This window comes from Corvus hawaiiensis, chromosome 19 (genome assembly GCF_020740725.1).
Source record: "Corvus hawaiiensis isolate bCorHaw1 chromosome 19, bCorHaw1.pri.cur, whole genome shotgun sequence".
In the NCBI taxonomy this organism is placed as follows: Eukaryota; Metazoa; Chordata; class Aves; order Passeriformes; family Corvidae; genus Corvus; species Corvus hawaiiensis.
The window spans coordinates 5,204,855-5,226,548 of record NC_063231.1 but is presented as its reverse complement, the minus strand read 5'-3'; the positions used below and the strand labels follow the sequence as shown (position 1 = coordinate 5,226,548).

Here is a 21,694-nt window from a genome sequence, read left to right as displayed (position 1 = left end):
GCTAAACACACCAGACCCAAGTAAAGAACTGTGTAGATGTTCTGAGCAGGAGGGGTACTTAAGCAAGAAAAAAAGAACTATGAAAAATTTTAGTATCTTCTCTTTAGCTTGCTCATTCCAGCCCCAACAATGTGCATTTTATAGAATATCCTGAGTTGGAAGGGACCCACAAGGCCACTCAAGCCTCCCACTTCCTTACCTAGAACTGGGAGATGGCAACACAATTTCTTACCATAATCACAAATAATTAAGAGGAATGTGGAGCATAGGATTGGAACAGCAGCCTGCTTTTAGACCTTTTTTTGGTAACAGGAAGAAAAATGAATACTGTTTAATTTAAACAAATACAATTCAAACAAGAGCACTCTAAGATAGATCCTTAAATGAAGCCCTTCGTTTAATAGAATTACTTTTTGATGCACAGGATATTGTGTTATAAAAACATGACCTAAGAGTCTATCCAATATTCAAACTACCTGCAGCATCCCAGACATCTTCTGGAAAGTTCCATCTGTAAAACTGAAATATTTGCTATCACTGTTTCATTTAGACTCAGCCTACTTGTTGCACTTCTAAAACCTAGAGGCATAGAAAATACAAAAGCAAGTGCTTTTAAAAACATTTGCCTCAGGAAGACCAAGAAATCCCATCTCTGTACTGCAGCAAACAGTACTAGAAAAAGCACTATCCTTACTGCTGAGAGGAATCAGCCTCAAGAGCTGTAATTAGATGGAAGGGAAAAAAGAAAAGACTAATTGATATGCTTGTTTTTCAGACAAACACATTTTTATTTCAGCTTGTCTATATTTTATGCAATGATACTCCTGTAGTGATAGGAGCAAAATTATGTATTTTTCAATGTTCTAAGCTGAAAAAAAAAATCGCAACATATAATAGTATAAGAAAATTGATCCAGAACAGCAAAAAGGGAAAAGCAAGTTCTAAACAGACCAAAATTTAGACAGAAATATATTTTTTCCCAACGGAATGTTTTGGATTGCAGTCTTTCCTACTATTTTTAAAGCATTGGCTGAGCAGGCATGAGGGTTCTCAGCTTCAACTCGGGTTCCCTTTTGTCAGGAGTAGCCACAGCGTCACTCCCTGATGGCCCTGCCCAGGTGATGGAGGGGAAAAAAACACCACAAAGAATACAAGAGTTTCCAAATTGCACCAAATGTTTATTGTTAGTCTAGTACATTCAATATCATATTGACTAGAATACAGTAATTCAAAATATTTTTGGCGAATTGAAATTTTTTAAAAACCATTTCAAACACTCCAAAAAGCAAATGCCATGAAAAATTAACTTAAAATTAAAACAAATATATTCAAGCAATAGTTTCACTTTTGACTACAGAAAACCTTTAAAGGTATTTTAGTGGTTTTAACAGTACTGCATTTCAACAAAATACATGGACCCACAAAAAGTGGAAAATATTAAAATAGACACATGTTAAAAAACTGAGGCATCCACATGTGCGAGACTGTGATAGCAGAATCACCTGTCCAGCTGTTCCCTTTGCTCTCTTTTGTGGCAGTTCATTAGTTTGCTGTGGTGCTGCCACTTCTCTGATCACCTGCTACCACCACACAGCAATTCTTCAATGTCTTGAATTTAAAGTTTTTTCCTCTGGTAAATTCCCTATACAAATGTAAATATTCTAAAACTTGCAACCCTCTGGCAAATCTGAGCGAAGCGGGACCTTTAAAACATCCCTATCTTGCTATTTTTTGTTTGTAGACAGGCAATATCCAGAACAAAATCTGAAAAAGGCAACGCATTTTGGTTTTGTTCTTAAATACTGACATGAAAAACTGAGTAAATTAGAAAAAGGATAAAGTCAATCTTAATATAAGACATTCATTACATAGTGGGACAGGATACAATTATTGGACAGACAGGATTACAATGACTCTTCTACACTGGTCATTAAAGTACATGTTCTACACTCGTGACTTGCTACCACAGCTGGATTTCCTGTACAGACAGACAGCAACACAGACCAGTTGGACTCTGTGTGAAGTCCCAGGATGAACTGTCAAGTTCTCCAAGCTCTGCACCCTGCCAGGCTGTGCTTGTGAAGAACCCTGAGCTCCAGGTGCTCAGCAATGCTTGCCTGCTGCTCCCACCAGGATTTCCCAGCAGAACCACCCCACCAAAAGCTGGTGGGACCAGTCAGTTTAAGTCCCTTTGGAAACCCAAGCCTCAATGTCACATGTGTGTACATGGTCTGGGGAAATGAGTGACCCTGGCTTGGATGGAGGGTATTCCTCACACAAACCCTCACCCTGGGCAGCACGGGTACAACTGGAAACCTGGAGGAGAAAAATCACCTCAGCTATTCCTTTTACAGCTCTTCACCACAAATAAAGCCAACCTAAGGTCTGGTTCATGGTACTGCAAATGAGCAGAATGCTGCCATGTTAGAACTCAGCAGAATCACATTCAGGTTTTAGTTTGTAAAAGTGGTTATTACAATTACACCTCCAACACAACCTTTGGGAGAGGTACGATGTTCTCTCCTCAGGACCGGGTGTGGAATGTAACCATTTCTTGCAAGATTTTGCAACATTAGTAGCTGCATAGATGACAGTTGTGTGTCTTCAATAAATGTACTTTTAAAGTTTACAAAAAACACAAAAATTTTCTATAAAAGTCACATTATACCAAGATAACGGGTGGTAAAAGTAGATTAGCTGTCTCTGATTCATGTTTAAGAAATGACTCGTGGAAAGGTGATAGAAACCAATTTCAGGTCAAGAGAATTACATTTCCACTATTGCACTGACTTCACCATTTGAATCCCTAATTTAGAAAAATTCACGTAGTTAAAAATTGTAAAATTAAACTAGGATACAAAATTTGTTTGTAAACATCAGGTAGCCAGTTCTGCTAATGTGGAATGGACTCTTGGTTACTGCAGTACAGTATCTTGGTTATTTACAGCACTTGCCATGTGATGAGCAATGGCAGGACACAGACATCAGTTCACAGTAATTGTGTTCACAGAACTACCAAAGTCAGTGCAGTTTTGCTGTGCAATTTTTCCAATTCCCCCAAATTCCTTAAGTCAAATAATACTGTTACAGAGGCCAAGTGCCGATTACTTCTTTATATATATATCTATATATCTATAGATATAGACGTATAGAGATATACATAATCTCATAAGTGACGAATGATGTCTGCAGGACTTCTGTAAAGGTACTTCCAAATGGCATAGTAATGGACAGCAGCTGCTGTGGCCACGAAGACGTGCCAGATGGCGTGGGCAAAGGGGATCACTCCGTCACTCTTGAAGAACACCACGCCCAGGCAATAGATCAAACCTCCCCAGGCCACCTCCTGCAGTCCTTCGGTGTTGCTCTGCCAGGGAACAAGGACAGGTCAGGGGCAGGGTGTAAAGGGGGCAAAGTGCATTTATGGACAAAATACAAAGTGCTCTTCTCCCCCAAGCAAAGGGAGCTGGCTGCAACAGCTCAGAATATCTTGGGTGGGACAGTGAGAAATGCAGTGTATTTATATTTCACTGTGAAATGCACAATAATGTGTTTATATACTATGTCCCCATAGCACTAGAGAAGTTATACTGGGATAACTCAAGAACTAAAACAAGTTTGATGGTTTGCTTCATCAGCAGAGCAGACAGAGACAAAAAACCCCATGTTACTCTGTGAAAGTGTGAGTTTAATGCAGCTTCTCCCAGCTGCATGAAACTCCCAGCAAGACTTTGATACAGCCAGTTAGGGCATTAACTTGAAAACGTGTCAGGTTTATATTAGCAGCAGAGAGGGTTAATCAACACTATTTAAAATGTATAACTATAAAAAAGTTTGGAGTAGAATGCTTTTCAGATGCACCAAGAAACCCAAGCTCTCTTTATCTACACAATGCAGCCCAGATTGAACAGAACAAGGCAGCATTTCACTGAAATGTAAACTATAAATCCAAACTATAACTGGTTGTATTTGGTTGTTCTGCAGAGAACATTTACAATTACAGTGTACTAAAATGAACATCTCTGCAGAAGAAAGAGTTGCACTGGAATTGAAGCTGGTTATAAAAGGCATGTTTTGTTTGTTTGCACTGTTAATAGTCACATTCCTTACCATGGATGTCACTACCAGAGCAGGAGAAAATCCCATCGCTAAATAGAAAAAGAGTTCAACGATCTTATACCTAAAAAGGAACAATTTGAGACATTTAAGGAGGTGTACAAAAGGATGAACATTTCCTTCAATAGTAAAAAAGACTATTTTAAATTATGTGTTGGTATGAGGTCATTAGTCAAAAAGCTTTTCATGCAGATAGATAACCAGTGTTCTATGACAAAATTAAAACTTGTGTTGATTTCTGCATTGTAGAGTTGCAGGCAGTACCTTCTCTAAATACTGCCTGGATGCCCTCATTTGCAATAAGTACCAGTGAGAATAAAACTCTGAGATAACTTAAACTTTCTTACTTGATGAGAACCTTGGTAGCTCATCTCCAAAACAAAGAAAGTTTGGTCTTGTTCCCTGAGGATAATTTTCAGTCTAAAGTTAAATGCAAAGAATAATTCTTACTTTTCATGGTAGAGAAATACATAAAGGGTTCCTCCAGCAGCCATCAGCCAGATAAACCATCGCATGTGAGACGCCAGAGGTCCCAGCTCACGGAGATTTAACCTGGAGGCACAAAGATTCCAAGAGAGAGTAGTGATGAGTGAACGGACCACACTGACACAAAAGCAGTAGGGACTGATAAAAACAAATAATTACTCAGAGGCTAAACTACAGAATGAGGGGGGAACAAACACTGGGACATTCTAGCCACAGAAAAGCAGAAGGTGTTTGCATTGATGGGTGGAAAGCATGAACTGAGGTATGTGGAATGTAAATAAACTGCTTTCTGATGTTTTCTAGCATCACTTTCTGTTCAGCAAGGCCCAGGCGATGACATTGCAGTGTCTGTCACAACACAGAATGTGGTCAATTGCATCCAAGAAGGCATCAACAGATTTTGGAAAACTGCAATGACAAATTGTTTACTTTGGAAAAGCTTTGATTCTGCAGCTGTGCTTCCCATTTCTTACCATGGTGCATAGGATGCTGCAATGAAGACGTAGATCATCATTCTGTCACACATGTGAAAGCAATGCTCCATTGTCCTAGGGAGATTGAGACAGAACAGGTCACCATGACATATTTTGGAAAGAATTTTGCATCACCTCATTTTCCTGATGTGCTTTGGAATCAGTTTGGGGAAAACATCATCAGCTCCATGCCTCTTAAAACCATGTGGAGGACCTGAGACACATAAGAGCTGAACACTTCTCCAGTTCTCTCCCCTTCTCCACCTACCTTGCATCCCTGTCACATCAACTCTACCTAATCCAGACACTGTTATGATTTAGCGACCACTGACTAAACCCAATTTGTGGCCCAGAATTTATTTAAGGGTCTTACATGGGACCAAAAATATAAAATAAAAAATAAATCACGACAGTTTTGCTATTTGCTCCCAAGGAGGTTTCCTGCTCATTGGCTGGGCACTGTATTCTCTTGGCAAAAGCTGTGTTCCTCAAAGCATTTGAGCATGCCATAGTCCCAGAGAGTGTCTTCATTTCTGCAATGGGCTATTATCCATCAACCACTTACATTATGTTTTTCCCATTCTGCTTTTGGATTAAGAGCCACTAGGGCCTACAAAACAGCAGAACTTCAAATTCACTGGTACGTGAGCTTGGCTCACTATTACTTCCAAAAAAATCAAGGGTGATTCAGTAGAAAGTACCACTCCAACCTCCTGTAAAATTGGTTTTGACTGAGAAACACAATGGGGAAACATCACAAGAAAGTGAAGCATTTTCTACTGCTACCTTAAGTGACTCTTTTTCCAGGAAACGATGTGGAACACGGTGGAGACGATGAAGAGGGCACAGAGCCCCACCCCGTACATCCATGCTGTTATCTTCTCCCAGCGGTCATCGGAGAGCCGGTGGAGGAGGGCACTGCCCACGATGGCAGGAACAATGAGGAACTGGGAAAACAAAAGGCCATTGTCAGGTCTTTGCCGTGGTGCCACCCACAGAGCAGCACCAGCAGGCAGAGAGAGCTTGGCCCCAGCCAGAGGAAGTTTAGCCATTTAATTTTAAGTTGACACATCAGCACACCAAAAATTCAACAATGTCTCAGGTATAGTTTAGATCTGGTTTTTCTAAATTTCTCCCCCCATGGTGCCAGGGAAGGTTACTGACTCCTCTAGCCATGACAGCAAATTCTTTTGTCTAATTTTATAAGTACTAGCAGTGATTTTATTTTCATATTCTGCCTCATGTTTTAAAACTATGTTGATCTTACTCTAGGCTTGGATTTAAGCCACCTCTTGTGCACAGACACAGAGCACAGGACAGACCAAAATAAACTTGAAGCCCAAACGAAAAAACTTAAGCATTTAGCAAAGTCCTGCTGCAAGTACTAAGCAATAGTTTTGCAGAACTTGGTTTTAAGCTATCATAAATAAATTAGCCACAAACTTCTCTCATGAATAGATTTTTAATGCACAAAGATATTCTTCTAATGCAGTGTATCCAACTCTGTTTTCCTTCCCACCTCCCTCTCAAGCATATTGTGCCGGTTTGGACATCACCCCAAGACACACATTTAATTCATTTCTTCCAAAACAGGCCTTCTTCAAACATCATGATGGAATTACCATGCTTGCATGAAGCATCTAAGAAGTGGCTGCAGGCTTCACATACATTTAAAACTACACTCCCTTCCAGAATAAAATACACGATGTACCTCTATCTCCTTCAGGAAAAGGCAGAAAGAAAATGGGGGAGAAGGACAAAACAACCCTAAAACCCCTAAAAAACACCCTATGCCCAACAAGTATTTGAAGAAGAGAGCTCACTAACTCAGACATTTCTACCCATCTCCTTCCACTATCAAGGCCAATCTTTGTCAGCCTTCTAAGTTACAAAGACTGCACAAATTCCCTTCCAGGCCCTACAGCATGTCTTAAGATGTTAATTTGTTCCCTTGAATTGCAAATGAGCTTCTTAGGTTAAATTCTTCGTACTTTAACCCAAGTCTCATATGTTAAACAATAAAGCCAGGAACAAGCAATATTTAAACAAATCTGGCCACTTTGCATTACAGGTTTGATAGCTCAGACTGCAAAGTTCTAGTCTAGACTGACCTGTCTGTCCTTTATCTAATTACAGACCAGAGGAAATCGAGGTTCTGCTCAGTGCACAGGATGCAGAGCAAACTGAATGGATCTGAGAAGAAGCTGGTTGAGCCAGAGAATAACAACAAAAAACAAGTGGCTTTTCCTTCTGGCTTTGAAGTACATCAGCTGTAGCTTCATTACTATTAAATTTCCTAATGTTTTGCAAAAGTTAGTATATTCCAAAAGCTGCAGAGCCGTGGAAATGAAAAGTATGGCATTGATACATTCACAGCACTGGGACTAGAGGTGAAAACACTTCCTGAGCTTTGTAATGAAACGATGGAAGTTGACATCGTGCACTTTAAGGCCAGAAATAGTCTGCCAGCCTGGCTTCTCATTTATCACCAACCCTAAGTTTCCATGCACACATCCTGGATAGTCCCCAAATTCAGGGAAGGTTGAAATGTGTCACTCCTCAGGAGATCAGTCACTCCTGTTTTCCACACATGACACACAGTGTGAATGAAGTGTGGCTGAAGCCCCTGGGACAGCCAGGAACTGATGAGATGTGACAGCTGTTTCATTAGTTTTTGCAGGGGACAGGATACTCAGCTCCAGAAATGGTGCTGTAGCCATGGCCCTAAGCTGTGCAGTCCCACCGTATTCGCATTCCTCGGTTTCCTTCCCCATTTTCCGTGCAAATTTCAGTTTTGACTAAACTTGACAGAGAACTAAAAGGTTTCAGAGAGATTAAGTACTCATAAATACCAGGTAAAATACTAAAATCCTACTAATTCTCTACAACAGCCCAGGCATGAGCTGCTCAGGGCCTCTGACAGAGACCATTTTATAGGAAAGGAGACCTCTTTGGAAACAAGAGTTAGATATTACACAGAATAACTTGCCTTTCTTACACAGACACACCAGCTTTTTACTAATCTCCTCAAATATTTCACAAGCTAAGCTGTGACATGGGATGCTCAAATGGACCAACACAAAGTTCAGTGTCAACCACTTTTTCCAGTAATTATTGTGTATAAAATAATACAGTTGAAACAAAGATGCAACTCTCTTATCACATCTCTCTTTGCACCTTCAGAATCAAGAGTACAGCACATGAATGAAGACCTTAATCCCTTTTTTGCTTTGTCCTGGTTTTAAAGAACAATTCTACCTCTCACAGGCAACAGCACTGTATTCCATAAGAAGGACTGATTGTTTTTTCTAAGTGCTCTTTTTGGAAACACTTTCCCCTCTGTGCCTGACAGGCACCATGGGAACAGTCCGACAAAATAAGAGATGTTTTATTACTCCTTTTTTTGGTCAAAAATAGCTAGATGAAATACAAAATCCAGAAATTATACCCTGCTGTTCCAGCCAACTGGATAAAAGTTCTTTAGATGCCGTAACAGGTAACATATGGTACAATGGGCTCTACCCATCTTACAAAAGAAATACAAAATTTTAGTTAATAAAAAAAGGCAGACTTCCCCATGTTCACTTGAAAAAAATCACTTACACAAGAATTGCATTTTAATCTCCAGTTTTCAGAATGGAAAAGCCATCAATCAGCCCTTTAAAAGGAGATGAATTTACCAAAAAAGCAGTAAGGGAATCAGAACTAACAGAATGAGTGGGATTGTGCTGTGTCATTTTACAGCATGACAAAGCATTTCTTAGTTGCCAATATTCCTTGAAAAAAAACTCCAGCTACAAGTCACAAAATCTTTGCTTATTTCATCATGGAGTGCAAGTCTTCCAAATGAGTATCATCAAACCCAGTAACTTAATGTACTGTGAGGAAACCCAGAACTGTGATGTGCCAATTTACTAATTTTAGTACCTTGATTAATCCTGGCTGCATCAGAAGTGGGGCTGGAAGAGAGATCTGCAGAACAAGAGAGAAGGCAACAGTTTCCTAAGCTTTCTAGAGAAATGCCAGAACAAAATGAGAGAATGAAGTGAAAAGCTCTTTGTAATAAGGAGGAAGATAAAGGACTAAAATACGGTTTTTTACAGCTATAGATAGGAATCTTTCAGAACAGATTTCAGCACAACCCCCTGTGTGATGTATTTTGGGAAACCAACTACCACAAACTCTGCTGTCACAATGAGCAAAGAGCCTTAAGGCACAAGGAAGGAGGCTGACACAATAAGCTGTGAACCTGATCAGGGTCAATTCAGGGAAATTACACTCTGGTTACCAACTTACAGCAAAATATCCAGTACCTTCCACCTGTCTGTGTTTCTTAGGGCACTGTTCCACTGTATTTTACCTGTATTCTTTCCATAATTCTCTAGACAATCTCTGCCACAGAGAGCTTTAAAAATGTGTTGGAAGTTTTGCTTTTGTATATAACATTCATGGAAAATGAAGTTACTTTCCTTGCACATCATGCAGGCAGCAACAATGCCCTTCGATGCACGAGCCACTGCAGCAGAGCGTGGTGTTACTGCTGCAGTCTCACGAGCCTCTCACTGGGAGGGAAACACCAAGGGCACAAAGGTGGTCCACGCACTTCCTTTTTGGAAAGGAAGGCAACAGAAAGATCAGTAAAGCTGCCAAACACCACCCCCTGCCAAAAATGTGACACTTAGAGGGAACCATCTCCAGCTGCCTGCTCCTGGAGTGCACTCCTGTCACCATCTCTCCCTACTTTTCAATTTTCCCCTAATTTTAGGAGACCAGTAACATGGAATGGGAGGCCCACAAGCAACTTGGGCTGTGCAACACACAGAGCAGAGAAACTGCTCTATTCCCACTGTCAGACATTTTCATCGGGAGAGCCCTTCTGAAATTCTGATGACCCCTTCTTCCATGCTCAAATGGCCTTCTAAATGCTCTAAGTCTCATTTTTAAAATATTTATACTCCTTCTGTTTTTCCATGCACTTCAAAAACCCAGCCTGGAATACAGACTATAATTCATTTTAGGAATAGTTACTCCTTTTAAGGCAGTTGGAAGAAACATTTAGAGCAGTATAAAGCAAGCCATATCTAAATTCTGAGGTTTTAACACAGCAGGGTCTATCTTTTGTCTGATAAACCTTACACACACTAGAAAGCTTCAAGATAAAAGAGCCATCTTTCCCCTCCAATTCTTATAACCCCTGCATTTCTCATGCACTGTTTCCTTCCTGTTCCTCTAAACACAGAGAACAGTTTTTTCTGTCTGTTTTCAACTACATTGCTGCCATTCCTCTCTCACAGTGTCTGAACACAAGTCAGTGCTTCATTTAAAGCCAAAAAAAAAAAAAAAAAAAAAAAAGCAAGACATTTAAAATAGCCTTACAAGTTAGAAATTTGAAGATACCTTACGATGCCACACAAAGTTACCTTCTAAGTATTGTACCAAAAAGTTGTGCCGGGGATTCTATACCCTCCTTTATCCTTGCTTTTTTGTTATTTGTTTTTTTTTATTAAGCAGCTGCCTAAACTGATTCCTGCGTATTTTTAAGTCCAAAACCCTACTGAGAAGTACAGCCACACTCAAAGTAGAAGTTGACTGCTTCCTGAATTACAAATAAAGGTTTGGAATAAAAATATATTGGAAAACCATTGTTGAACTCTGTTCTGTAGAATCATCAATGTCTAATTGAAAACTGGCACTGTAATCTAGCAGCAAAGACTCAGGCATTTGACCATCTCACATTTAGTAAGTCTGCAACACAAAGGAGATGAAAACATCCCCCCCATCTTTTTCTGTGCTTTCCCAGCCTAGACTCCCATTTCAGGACTTCAAATATTGATCAAAAGTTATTGCATATTTATTTTAACAGTTCATGGTAGGTTTTAGCAGGTAGTTTGACTGCTCAAAAGTAATTACTCAGAAAGTAATTAGACAGCTCCACCACAAACTACAGCCTACCAGAAAACACTGATCCATCTTGGCTGTCACCTCCTGCTGACAGGCAGGAGTAAAACATGCCTGTTTTTCAACTAGGTGAAAGCTGAAATTGCTAATGAGCACACCAACTTCTGCCAGATATTTTGAAATCTAACTTTTTGGCCAGAGCAAACAAGGTTTGCACAAGGATTATGAGATAAACTACATATTTGTGCTAACTAACAGAATGTTGCTTCATTCCCTAGGCAAATAAGCATATATTTACATAATGCTGTACATGAGACCCTTGGCTTAAGAACACAGAAGCTTCAGTCAACTTTTCTAAATGCAAAACCAAGGTGATTCTGTTTTTACCAGCACCATGGAGCTGTCTGTTGGTTATTTATGAAGTACACACAAGGGATCCTTAAGAACAGAGCTCCTTCTAGAACTGAAGAGTCCTGGGCAGTGCTTTGAGCTTTCATATCTACAGCTCACTCAGACACACTGGAGATAAGAGACTGAGGACATAGTCAAACATACTTCAGATGTTTGGAGTAGAGAGACTGAGGAGAAGCACAAGCTGCTTTTATAAAAGGGCAAATGCTATCTTAAAAAGCAAAAACCCACATTTTTAAATCCTTCTCAAAGTGCCAGACAGCAAGTTAAACTTCCTAATTACTAAAAGAAAAAAACAAATCAAAGAGGACTGCTTTTGTTATTCTTTATGTGAATACCATATACTCAAATCTAGAATAAGTCGTTACATTACGAAAATAAGGGCAGACTCGGAATTTCAACAGGGCTGTCAGCATCATCGGGGCCTCTTGCAAAATAGCAGATTTCTTGAACTAAACCACTCCAGCTCCTGTAGCTCATACCCACAGACAGTCTGATGAAGCCTTCCCATTTCTTACATGGATAAATCTTTCTTGTACTTCCAGTATACAATTTGCACAGTATTATGTCAGCACAGACCTGGGAAATCCACCTTGCAGGCTAACTAGTAGTGGCCTATACCCCTTTACTGCAGGCATCCTTTGACTGGAACAGAGGGAAAATATCAAGTTAATGAGCTGTAACATTGGTGAAAAGGAATCTTATGAAGTATCTGGAGCTCCAAGAGATTCAGAACATCACCAAACATCTATTTTTCTGGAATGTTATAGCTAAAGCTTATATGCACAAAACCAGAGAGGTTGTAGATATGAACAAAGTGAGGCAAAGGTAAGCATTTAGCAATCCAAACCCACAAAAATTTACTGAAACATCTGGTAAAAAAAAAAAAAAAAGGAAAAGAAGCCAGAAGTGTACTTACTGCATGTGTGTAACAGTTAGCAGCATGTTCATAGCAAGTGGGTTTGTAGCGGCTGTTGGCTGGAGCTGGGTGGTTCATGAACCTGTTGAATAATTAAGAAGTACTTTTAGGAAACTTACTAAAACATCTCTCTGAGTGTCATGATGGAAATGAAGGAATACCTCCAACCTAGTAGTGTTAAGAATTATAAGTACAGACATGTTCAAAGTAACTGTGATTGAAATTGCAAGCTCTCCCAAGTAAAGCCTCTTACCAGAAGCACATGTTAAATAAATTCCTGGGACTGCCTGGTGCAGGGGATGGTTATCTTTAACCAAGACTTCACACAGAGCAGTCACACTCCCCCTTTTCTGATGGTTTGGTCAGATGAAGAATGAACTATTTCCTATTTAAATGCATAGCAAGAACTCAAATTACTCTTGAAATATGGAGTTCATCATAGCTGTCATGGGTTACTCTTCTTTTCAGAAGTTCTTAAAATTGCAGCAATATTCCAGTTTGAAACAGATGAACACTGACTTTTTGACTCTTATAGCAAGCAATATTTGTGTTTGGAGCCTGAAGTGGCTCATTTTTTTCCAATCTTGTATCTTTTACCAAGATCCAAACTACACAGGGATGATGAAAGGAGACTCTAATGGTCAATTCCAAAGAGGAAGCATTTCAAGAGGTTTGCCATAGATATTCCACCTTTTTCTCTACGAATTTTCAAACATTCTAACAACCATCAATCACATGAAACACAGTCCATGCAAGCCGAACAGAATATGATGAAACCTGAGAAAGTTTTGGAAGAACTTGCCAATACAAATGTTTCATTTAAGTATATTAAAAAACCCAAACACTTGAGTTGTTTCTGTGAAACCCAATAATTTAAATCTGTATAGGAACAGCTGTGAAAGACAGCACACACCTATATGCAACAGTCAGAGGAAAGCTGTGAACTTCTCCAGCTCCAGTCTGTTATCCCAGCACTGCTGACAGTCCTATAAAAGTGATTATCTTTCACCAATAATTCCAGTTTACTCCAGACTATTCTAAAACTATGCCCTGACAATTAGTCAGGTATCCAAGAAGCCAGGAACAGCTTCACAAGCAATACAGAACATGTCTATATGCTCAGAACTGAGAGCAGCTTTGTTACCTAGATTTATACAAAAAGCTTGTTAGACAAACTTTGGTCCTTCCCCATGTCCCCAATGGTTTAAGTCAAAATGAGTCCTATTTTTATGACATCCATAAAATATTGGCAGACCTCAAACCAGGGAAAAACAAACAAACAACTAAAAAAATCCAATCCAAATCTTACGGTTGGCATAAGCCGTTCCGGATTTCTGGGATATTTCACGTGGTTTTCTTGTCTGATTTATTAAGTGACTTTTAAACCATTTTTTCCTAAACTGATACATGAAAATGTAACAGCATTGGGAAAATAACACAGTGTCATGACCCCTCCCCAAACTGTGGCAATTTCAAGAAACAGTTTCAATTGTTACTAATACAAAGGCTAAGAAAAATGTGGATTTAATTCACAGACAGTGAGCATAAATGGTTGTTAGCAAATTAATAACCCTCCAGGAGTTAAGATAGGGTTAAAAATAGCAATTCTTTTGTCAGCGACAAATGGCACCTTGCTCTTCTCTCCAAGAAGACAATGACACTGTCATCACAAAGGCTCGCGGGATATTTGGATTTTTTTTTTTTTTCCCCAGGGCTTGTAGGTCTTCAACAGCTGCTGAACACCATCTCTGCATCCTCTAAAGATGGAACATTCAGTTTGCTCAGTTCTGCTTCCAAGTTAGGAAAATGTTTAAAAATAAAAGCATCTGTTGGCTCAGCGAGTGGCCAGGCTTGGACTGCCCTTGTCCAACTCCCTAAATTCAAAGTCATGGGAAACTCTGCACTTATCACATCTAGAATATCATTACATTTCTCTGTGGTGGTACCTTGGAAGTCTCACAAGAAGTAAAAAAATAAAAAAGAAAATCAAACAAACTCAAACCTGAAGAACCAAAAGGAATAAGCTTACACTCTGTAGTAGCTTTATAATTCCTGTTGTTCCAAATTTCTATATAAGATACTATTATCGTATAAAAATCTATAAATAATTGAAGCCTCCCAATGTGATCTTCTATTATCCAACATTAGACTACTTTTAATCTTTTTTTCCTTTTTTTTTTTTTTAGTAGAAAATACACGGCATCTTTCTAAAGCAATCACATTGGATCTAGGGGCAATGTTAGATTTTAGAACTATGAACAAACACTTTAGAAATAGGACCTCTTCCTCTCACTAATTTAAAGACAGTTATTAGCCACAGAACAGAACACAAAATAACAAATCTATCCTTGCTCTGCTACCTGCATACTGAGTTGGGTTTTTTTCCCTGTTTTGTTTGTGGCAGCACAGAACAATTCAAAGCACCACAGCTCCAGCAGAACTCCAGCATTAGCAACACCTCATCCATCCCCTTCACATCCATGTTTATACCAATAACACCAACACCACCAGTGTGTTTTGGCAGGAGGGGAAGAGTTCAGCTTTACCTCTGCCTTGCAGAAATGGGTCTCACAACGTCCCAGCAACAACTTTGCTGTACATTTGATGGATCTGCACCTCTCTTTTCTGGAAGGGATCACCTGCAACAGGCTGCAGACCCTGATGCCAAATGCTGGAGAACATTTCCTCTGCACTAATCACAGGCAATGCTCTTAGTAAAGCAAAGTTTCAGTTATTCCCCTGTGCCTTTTGATAATTAACTATTTATAAACGTTATCAGGAACAACTTCAGAGGGAGGATCACTAACGAGGTGGTTGGAAGGGCAATAATTCCAGCCAGTGCTTCTCTCGAGCTGGTTTCATTTCCAGCTTGACAGTTCAGGTTTAATGTCTTAAGAAACAGATGTGAATTTTGAAAATAGTTGCTCTGTGATATTACTGATGTGCTCATCAAAACCAGGAAAATTATTTTGACACATACTGTTAAAGTCAGTCATATACTCCTGCAGTTATAGACACGTATGACATTGCAACACAAAGGCAAAAGAATGTGCTTGCAGACTTACATTCTAGAAGCAAAACCAGCTCTGCTCTTTCTTAAAGATAAATAAATAAACAAATAAACCCCATGCCATCACCAACAATGGATGCTTCTTGTTTCCTGCCTCATGAATACTGCAACACAGGGACACTGTTCTTCCTCCTATCTACAGGTCATGTTTGCCTCTTCTGGAAAAGATAATTGTGGGAATTATCATCTCACCTTCCTAAAAGTGGAAGCTCAATAAAGAACATCCAGATGCTGTTTACTCCTAAACAAAGGCTCTCTATAACACAGACATTAAGGTTATTATCAAATGCAGGACAGTCTGACAAAGTCCCACTGAACTGGACTACAGTTTACAGGAAATGTGTTTAATTGAAGCCTTTTGATTCTCTAGCAAATCTCTAATGCATTCTTTAATAGCAGATCTGGTGAAACCAGAGTCATTTAATCAGAGGATATCACAAGGATGCAAAAATAATTCTCCATTTAAGATACTGACAATCCAAGATATATAAGATAAAACATTAATGCCCTCAATACCAGAATATGAAAATTCTGAAATTAAGAGACTAAGAACTGCTTGCAGCCAGCCAGGAGAGCAGAATCCTTTTGCACTGAACTGAGCTGTGAGTTCCTTTTCACAATTTAAATTCTCAATGCTCAGGATCTGCTCAAGGAAGTCCAAGATTCAGAGTTTCACAGCAAGCAAACAACTTTTGATGAACACATTCCTAATATAAGCAGAAAAGAGATATTGAGAGAGACATATGACAATTTAAAACAAGAGGGAAGAAACTCATACCCCTCCCTTCACACTACTTGATCTTTCATCTTGAAATACTCCAAATATTTTAAATATTTAGCATAGAGACTGATCCATCCTTTGTGACAGACTCTAATCTCAAGCTCCTATTCATTTCCAAGGAGCAGATGCTGTATGTTTCCCAGAGACTCCAGAATTAAGAGAAGGCAGTATTTGGGAGACAAAGCAGAAGGAAAATCCAAGAGTTCTTAATGTTTTGTCTTTGCATGCAAAGCCAGCTTAGAAAAAATAAATTACAAAATCCCAAATCTATTGCACATATCTGCATGGCATGTGTCTGGCATCATAGCAAGCTTAGACCCCAAACTGCAAAAGGGAAATAAAATCTCGCCTTATTGATGGTTTCCAACTGCTGAATGAATTATTGCTTTAAGCATGAAGCAAAATGTCAGTAAAAACAGCAAGCACTGATAATGGCCACAAAGATCTGGATTTTTTTTAGTCTTTTCAGGAAGTATATTTCCTTTATTCAGCTCAAAAGACTTCATACTTCCTTTTACCAGCTTAAAAGCACATTCCCCCTTCTTGTGTCTTTCTTTCTTTGCGCTTTCCAGCAGCAGGAGAAGCCATTTAGACCTAATAAACCACAAATAACAGTGTATGAGAAACTGCAACAAGGCGGGTGTAACTCCACAAAACTGGCAGTAGCATACATCAAATGGGGTTAAAAATTGCTTCATTATTTAAATATATGCTTCGGTACCTAGGATGTTATCTAGACTCCTTGTTTTCAAGAGGAAAAACAAAAAATTACAAGCAGGTCAAAACAGATTTGCACTACATTTTCCTGACGACCATTTAGATTAGATTTTGAAGAGAAACGAAAGTATTTATAGAAAGCTTCCTTGCTTTAACCAAATTGGCTGATATTTCCTCTTTACAAATTCATTCAAATAAAAGTAGATCCATATTCCTCTGCATTAGCTACCTTCCTTCCTGGATTTGACAGTATCTAGCTGTGGTTTGTAACTGTTCACATAATCTTTACTATCACTGAGCATCTGAGGCACAGAAATAATTCAGATCAGCACAGAAGCAGTTCCCTTATTTGGAAATATCAGTGAAATCACACGCTGTGTGAAGGTTCATGTACTTACAGCACGATACTAAAGATAAAAGGAAACCTGCAATACTCTGAGAATCCACAAACAACTCTGGTATCATACATAGATTGGGTCATGGAAAAAAGTGTCTGTGCATCCCACTGACCTCCCCAGCCTTCTGGCAAGTACAAAAGGCAGCAATTCAAGCAAAGAGTGGGCAGCAATCACAAGTCACCCCAGGTGCTGCAGCACATCTGAGCTCAGAGGCAAGGGACCAACCAACCGATGTGTGAGCTAGCACAGAAACCACATCTGACTGCATTCATATTTTTCTGTTTCAGTTTTATTTCCCGTTTAATACTTAGATTATAGTTTCTTGAGTAAGTTGATGAAAGGAGAGCAGGGCAGCCCTATGGCAGGTACCTGGTCAGGGAAGCCACGGTGAAACCGGCCTCACCCAGGGACGGGCTGTCCATCAAGTTATCGGCCTGGCATCTGGACTTTGGGCAGTGAAAAACCAAAAGCCCACAGATATTTATCCAAGAATCACGATTGCAGTTAGCCAATCGACCCCCCCATGAACATGAGCAGCATCTTAAGCTGAACGAGGGTTGATTTTTAAGTTGAAAAAGCATAGATTTGCATTGGATACTAGGAAGAAATTGTTCCCTGTAAGGGTGCAGAGGCCCTGTCACAGAGAACTCGTGGCTGCCTCATCCCTGGAAGGGTCCAGGGCCAGGTTGGACAAGGCTTGGAGAAACCTGGGATAGTGCAAGGTGTTCCTGCCCATGGCAGGGGGTGGAATGAGACAAGCTTTAGGGCGCTTCCAACCCAGACCATTCCGTGATTCCATGATATTCAATGCGCCGTCGGAGGCAGCAGAACAAGGAGCTCCATCGCCCCGCGGGGGCACACGGAGCCGGCGGGTGCTGACCCAGCCCGGCCCAGGAGCCACAGGTCGGGCCCCGCGGGAGCGCTGCGATGCGCGGCTGCGACACACGGCCGGATGCGCGAACCTTCACCCATTTACCGGCGGCGATGAATAAACAAATACACAAACAAAAGCCACGCAGACCCTCCTCACCACCCCCCTCCCCCCACTCGCACCCCTTGGGACCCCGCTGCCCTCCCCGCCCGGCAGCAGCGAGAAAACCTCGGCTCCCCCACCCATCCCTCACCCCGCCCAGGGGTCCCATCCCGCGGGGAGCAGCTCGGGCAGGAAGGGGGATCCCATTCCGGCCGGGGGACGCGGCAAGCTTACCTCCGGAACCGCTCCCGGAGCCGCCGCATGGGTCCGGGGCGGGGGGTCGGGCCGGGGGGCTGCGGGCGGCTCCGGGGGCGGCTCGGGCTGGGCTCCGGGCCCGCATTGGCGAGCGAGCTGCCGCGGCGCGCAGGACGGCGGGCGCCGGGCGGGCTCAGCGCGGAGCCGGGCGGGCGGCGGCCGCTTTAACCGGCCCTGGCTCCGCGCAGCCCCCGCCCCGGCCCGCCCACCGCGGCCCGGCCCCGCCGCCGAGAGCGGGAGGAGCCGGCCCGGCGCGGGCTCCCGCGGCATCACCGCCTGCGAGAGGGGGCCGGGCGGCAGCGCCGCGATGGCACCGGGGAACGCGGCCGGGGCAGCGGGAGATGGGGCTGGGGGGGCAGCGGCGGGATGGGAACAGGGAATGGGGCTGGGGGGGCAGCGCCGGGATGGGAACAGGGAGTGGGGCTGGGGGGCAGCGGCGGGATGGGAACAGGGAATGGGGCTGGGGGGGCAGCGCCGGGATGGGAACAGGGAATGGGGCTTGGGGGGCAGCGCCGGGATGGGAACAGGGAATGGGGCTGGGGGGGCAGCGCCGGGATGGGAACAGGGAGTGGGGCTGGGGGGCAGCGGCGGGATGGGAACAGGGAATGGGGCTGGGGGGGCAGCGCCGGGATGGGAACAGGGAATGGGGCTTGGGGGGCAGCGCCGGGATGGGAACAGGGAATGGGGCTGGGGGGGCAGCGCCGGGATGGGAACAGGGAGTGCGGCTGGGGGGGCAGCGCCGGGATGGGAGCGGGAGCCGCGGCCTGGGTCCCGAGGCCGGCCCGGCTGAGCCGGGATGCCGGGGAAGCAGTGGCAGTGGCAGCAGCCGCGGCGGTGCCGGGGCTGGCCGTGCCCAGGGCCTGGTTGCAGTTCGTCCCGCAGCCTCGCAGGGCGATGGAGCAGCGCCGGGGGGCTGTTGGGGACAGTGGTTCAATTGCCATTGTCTCAGCTCGTTCATCGGAGAGGAGGGCTTGGCGGTGGCAAGACGCCTCTTCTTCCCGGTCTGGGAGCTGTAGGAGCCTTTCCACAAGGGATTCGGCACAGACTGATCCGGGTGACTTCACCCACCCGCCCATGGGGTCCGTCCCGGCGTGGCACAGGAGAGGAGAGCAGAGCGCTGTGGCTTTGCTGTCACGTAAAGCTGCACATGGGATCATTAACTCCGCTCCAGATCGAGGTCACAGTGGCCAGACTGCTTGTGATAACCTGGCTGGCCGAGTTCCCCCGTCGCTATGCCCTAGTCTTACCTACTCAAACCAAGCTTTGCCAAGCAAAGGCTATTTCACTAAATGAAGGGACCATGTCAAGCATATTTCTGTAAGGTGAACGTAGTGTTGCCTTGTATAGCACAAATCAAGGCATGAATTAGGAGAATATTAAGTTTTATTCATGCTGTTTTTCTAATATCTTGTCTTGAAGTGTTCTAGCCCTCAACAAAAGCCATTAGTAGAGGCACACCAAAGCAAACCACGGGTTTACACAAATAACCCATACCCAGTGTCAACATCTTTCATGGTAGGACTGAGACAGATAGGTTTGTAAGTCATCTCCCAAGCTAAACGTGTCACCTCTGCCAGGCAACCACCTCCGGCACAGGCAGCACAGGGAAGTGTGAGCATCATGGCATGGCTGCATGTCAGGCTCAATCTGACTGTTCATAGCTCTCAGTCCCATTTACCAACTCTTCCCCTGTGCCAGCAGTGAGCAAAGGATTAGGTGGTAACAGTTTTGTAAACTGCCATGGCAAGACTTGCCCCTCACTTTCTGTAGTTCTAATAAAGAATAAGCTCTTCTGATACAAATTGCAGGTTTTGTTTTCCAGCAGGGGCTTGCTTGCTGCTAGGATAGCTGAGGCTGGGCCAGAAGACTTCTGCAGAGAGTTAGCTGCTCAGCTTTTCTGAAAGAGGAGGGTGGAGCTTGATGGTGGAAAGGAGAGCTCCTGAAATGCACAGCCAAGCTAGTTCCCTGATAAATATTCCCATTAATCTCAGTGAGGTGTCACTGTTAATATGTTGGTACAATCTGCCATCCGATTTAACCAGTGTCACTGGTAATAAAGTTTCATATTGTCTATGTTATCTGTTAATCCAAAAGGAGCAAAGTTTGAGGACCCTGCAGAAGAGCCCGGGCCTGCACACAGCTGTATTTCAACAGCTGAAGTGCCAGCAGTATTCCAATATCCTGGCTTTATTTTGAGGTAGGGCTTGTGGTGATGCAGCTGCCTTCCTGCTCAGTACCACACACCCACCCTTGCATTCCTCTGCAACTCACCCAGTAATTTGCACTTTAAGGTTGTAGAAATGTTCAGGAACATGTGATGTGGACACCATGACCGGAAGGCTGGCTGCTTTGTGGTTCTGGCAAAAAGCTGGACTGACTCCTGTAAAATGAGTGTGCTGATACCTTCAGAGGTGCACACAGAGGTGTTGCATCTTGTCTCCATCTCCTCTCATTCCCTCTGTTCCTCTCTGACTCTTTCTTCAGCCTTCTCCCAAGCCACTGCTGTTTTCATTTCCTTCCCTGCTGCCTTGGACATTTGATGTAGACTCTACTCACAAATGTGTCAGAGTTTTTCTCCACACAGTTCTCAAAGCCTGCTGTTCCACCTTTGTTCTGTGGACATAGACCTCAAACCAGTGTAACTTCCTGTTGCTGGAGCATCAGATATACAGATTCAAGATACAGTTAAAAAAAAAAAAAATCACTGTTCAAACTGGTTTACTTTGAATGAAAATAAGAACATTCATATCATGAAGCTTGACTGAGTGGAACTAGGTTAAGAAGACCCTAACCATCACAACAGTAGTGAGGAAACTGGAAGATTTTTTACTGGAAGTCTGTGTCTATTAAGGAGAGCACTAAATTACACAGGTATTGTTAGAGCAGTCCTGACCAATAACATTTTTAGTACCAGTGACTCTTGTTGAACTCATCTCTGTAATTGCTTTTGATGATTGAATGAATCAGAGTGCCTTAAAATCACAGTAAAAGAAACCTCTTATTATGGACCAAGGAACCATTAAGTCTAAATCCTAAAAATTGGCATTCAGCATACAAGATTAAGGAAGCAAAAACCTTGTTAGTTTGATTACTCTTATTTACAAAGTAAGAAAAACCAGAACCTTCAAATACCTGAAATAGTTTTGATTAAAAATGTTCTTAAGACTAGAAATATGTCATCGTGCACTCAGCCAGAA

At 42.4% G+C, this 21,694-nt stretch overlaps 1 protein-coding gene across 3 annotated transcripts in view; it reads right to left on the bottom strand.

Moving 5' to 3' along the window:
* Positions 1–1,157: 1,157 nt before the first annotated feature.
* The window catches only part of MMD (monocyte to macrophage differentiation associated), a 42,129-nt gene continuing 21,592 nt past the window's right edge, over positions 1,158–21,694 (bottom strand). The window contains exons 2-8 of one of the 3 annotated variants that reach the window (XM_048323692.1): positions 12,304–12,385; positions 9,003–9,047; positions 5,862–6,022; positions 5,076–5,150; positions 4,567–4,668; positions 4,111–4,180; positions 1,158–3,367 (exon numbers count right to left, since the gene is read on the bottom strand). In XM_048323692.1, the coding sequence (XP_048179649.1) occupies positions 3,167–3,367; positions 4,111–4,180; positions 4,567–4,668; positions 5,076–5,150; positions 5,862–6,022; positions 9,003–9,047; positions 12,304–12,385 (736 nt within the window). In that variant the 3' untranslated portion in view covers positions 1,158–3,166. Of the gene's footprint in view, positions 3,368–4,110; positions 4,181–4,566; positions 4,669–5,075; positions 5,151–5,861; positions 6,023–9,002; positions 9,048–12,303; positions 12,386–18,476; positions 18,610–21,694 lie in introns of those variants that run through there. The other 2 variants (XM_048323694.1, XM_048323693.1) reach the window with 2 other exon arrangements.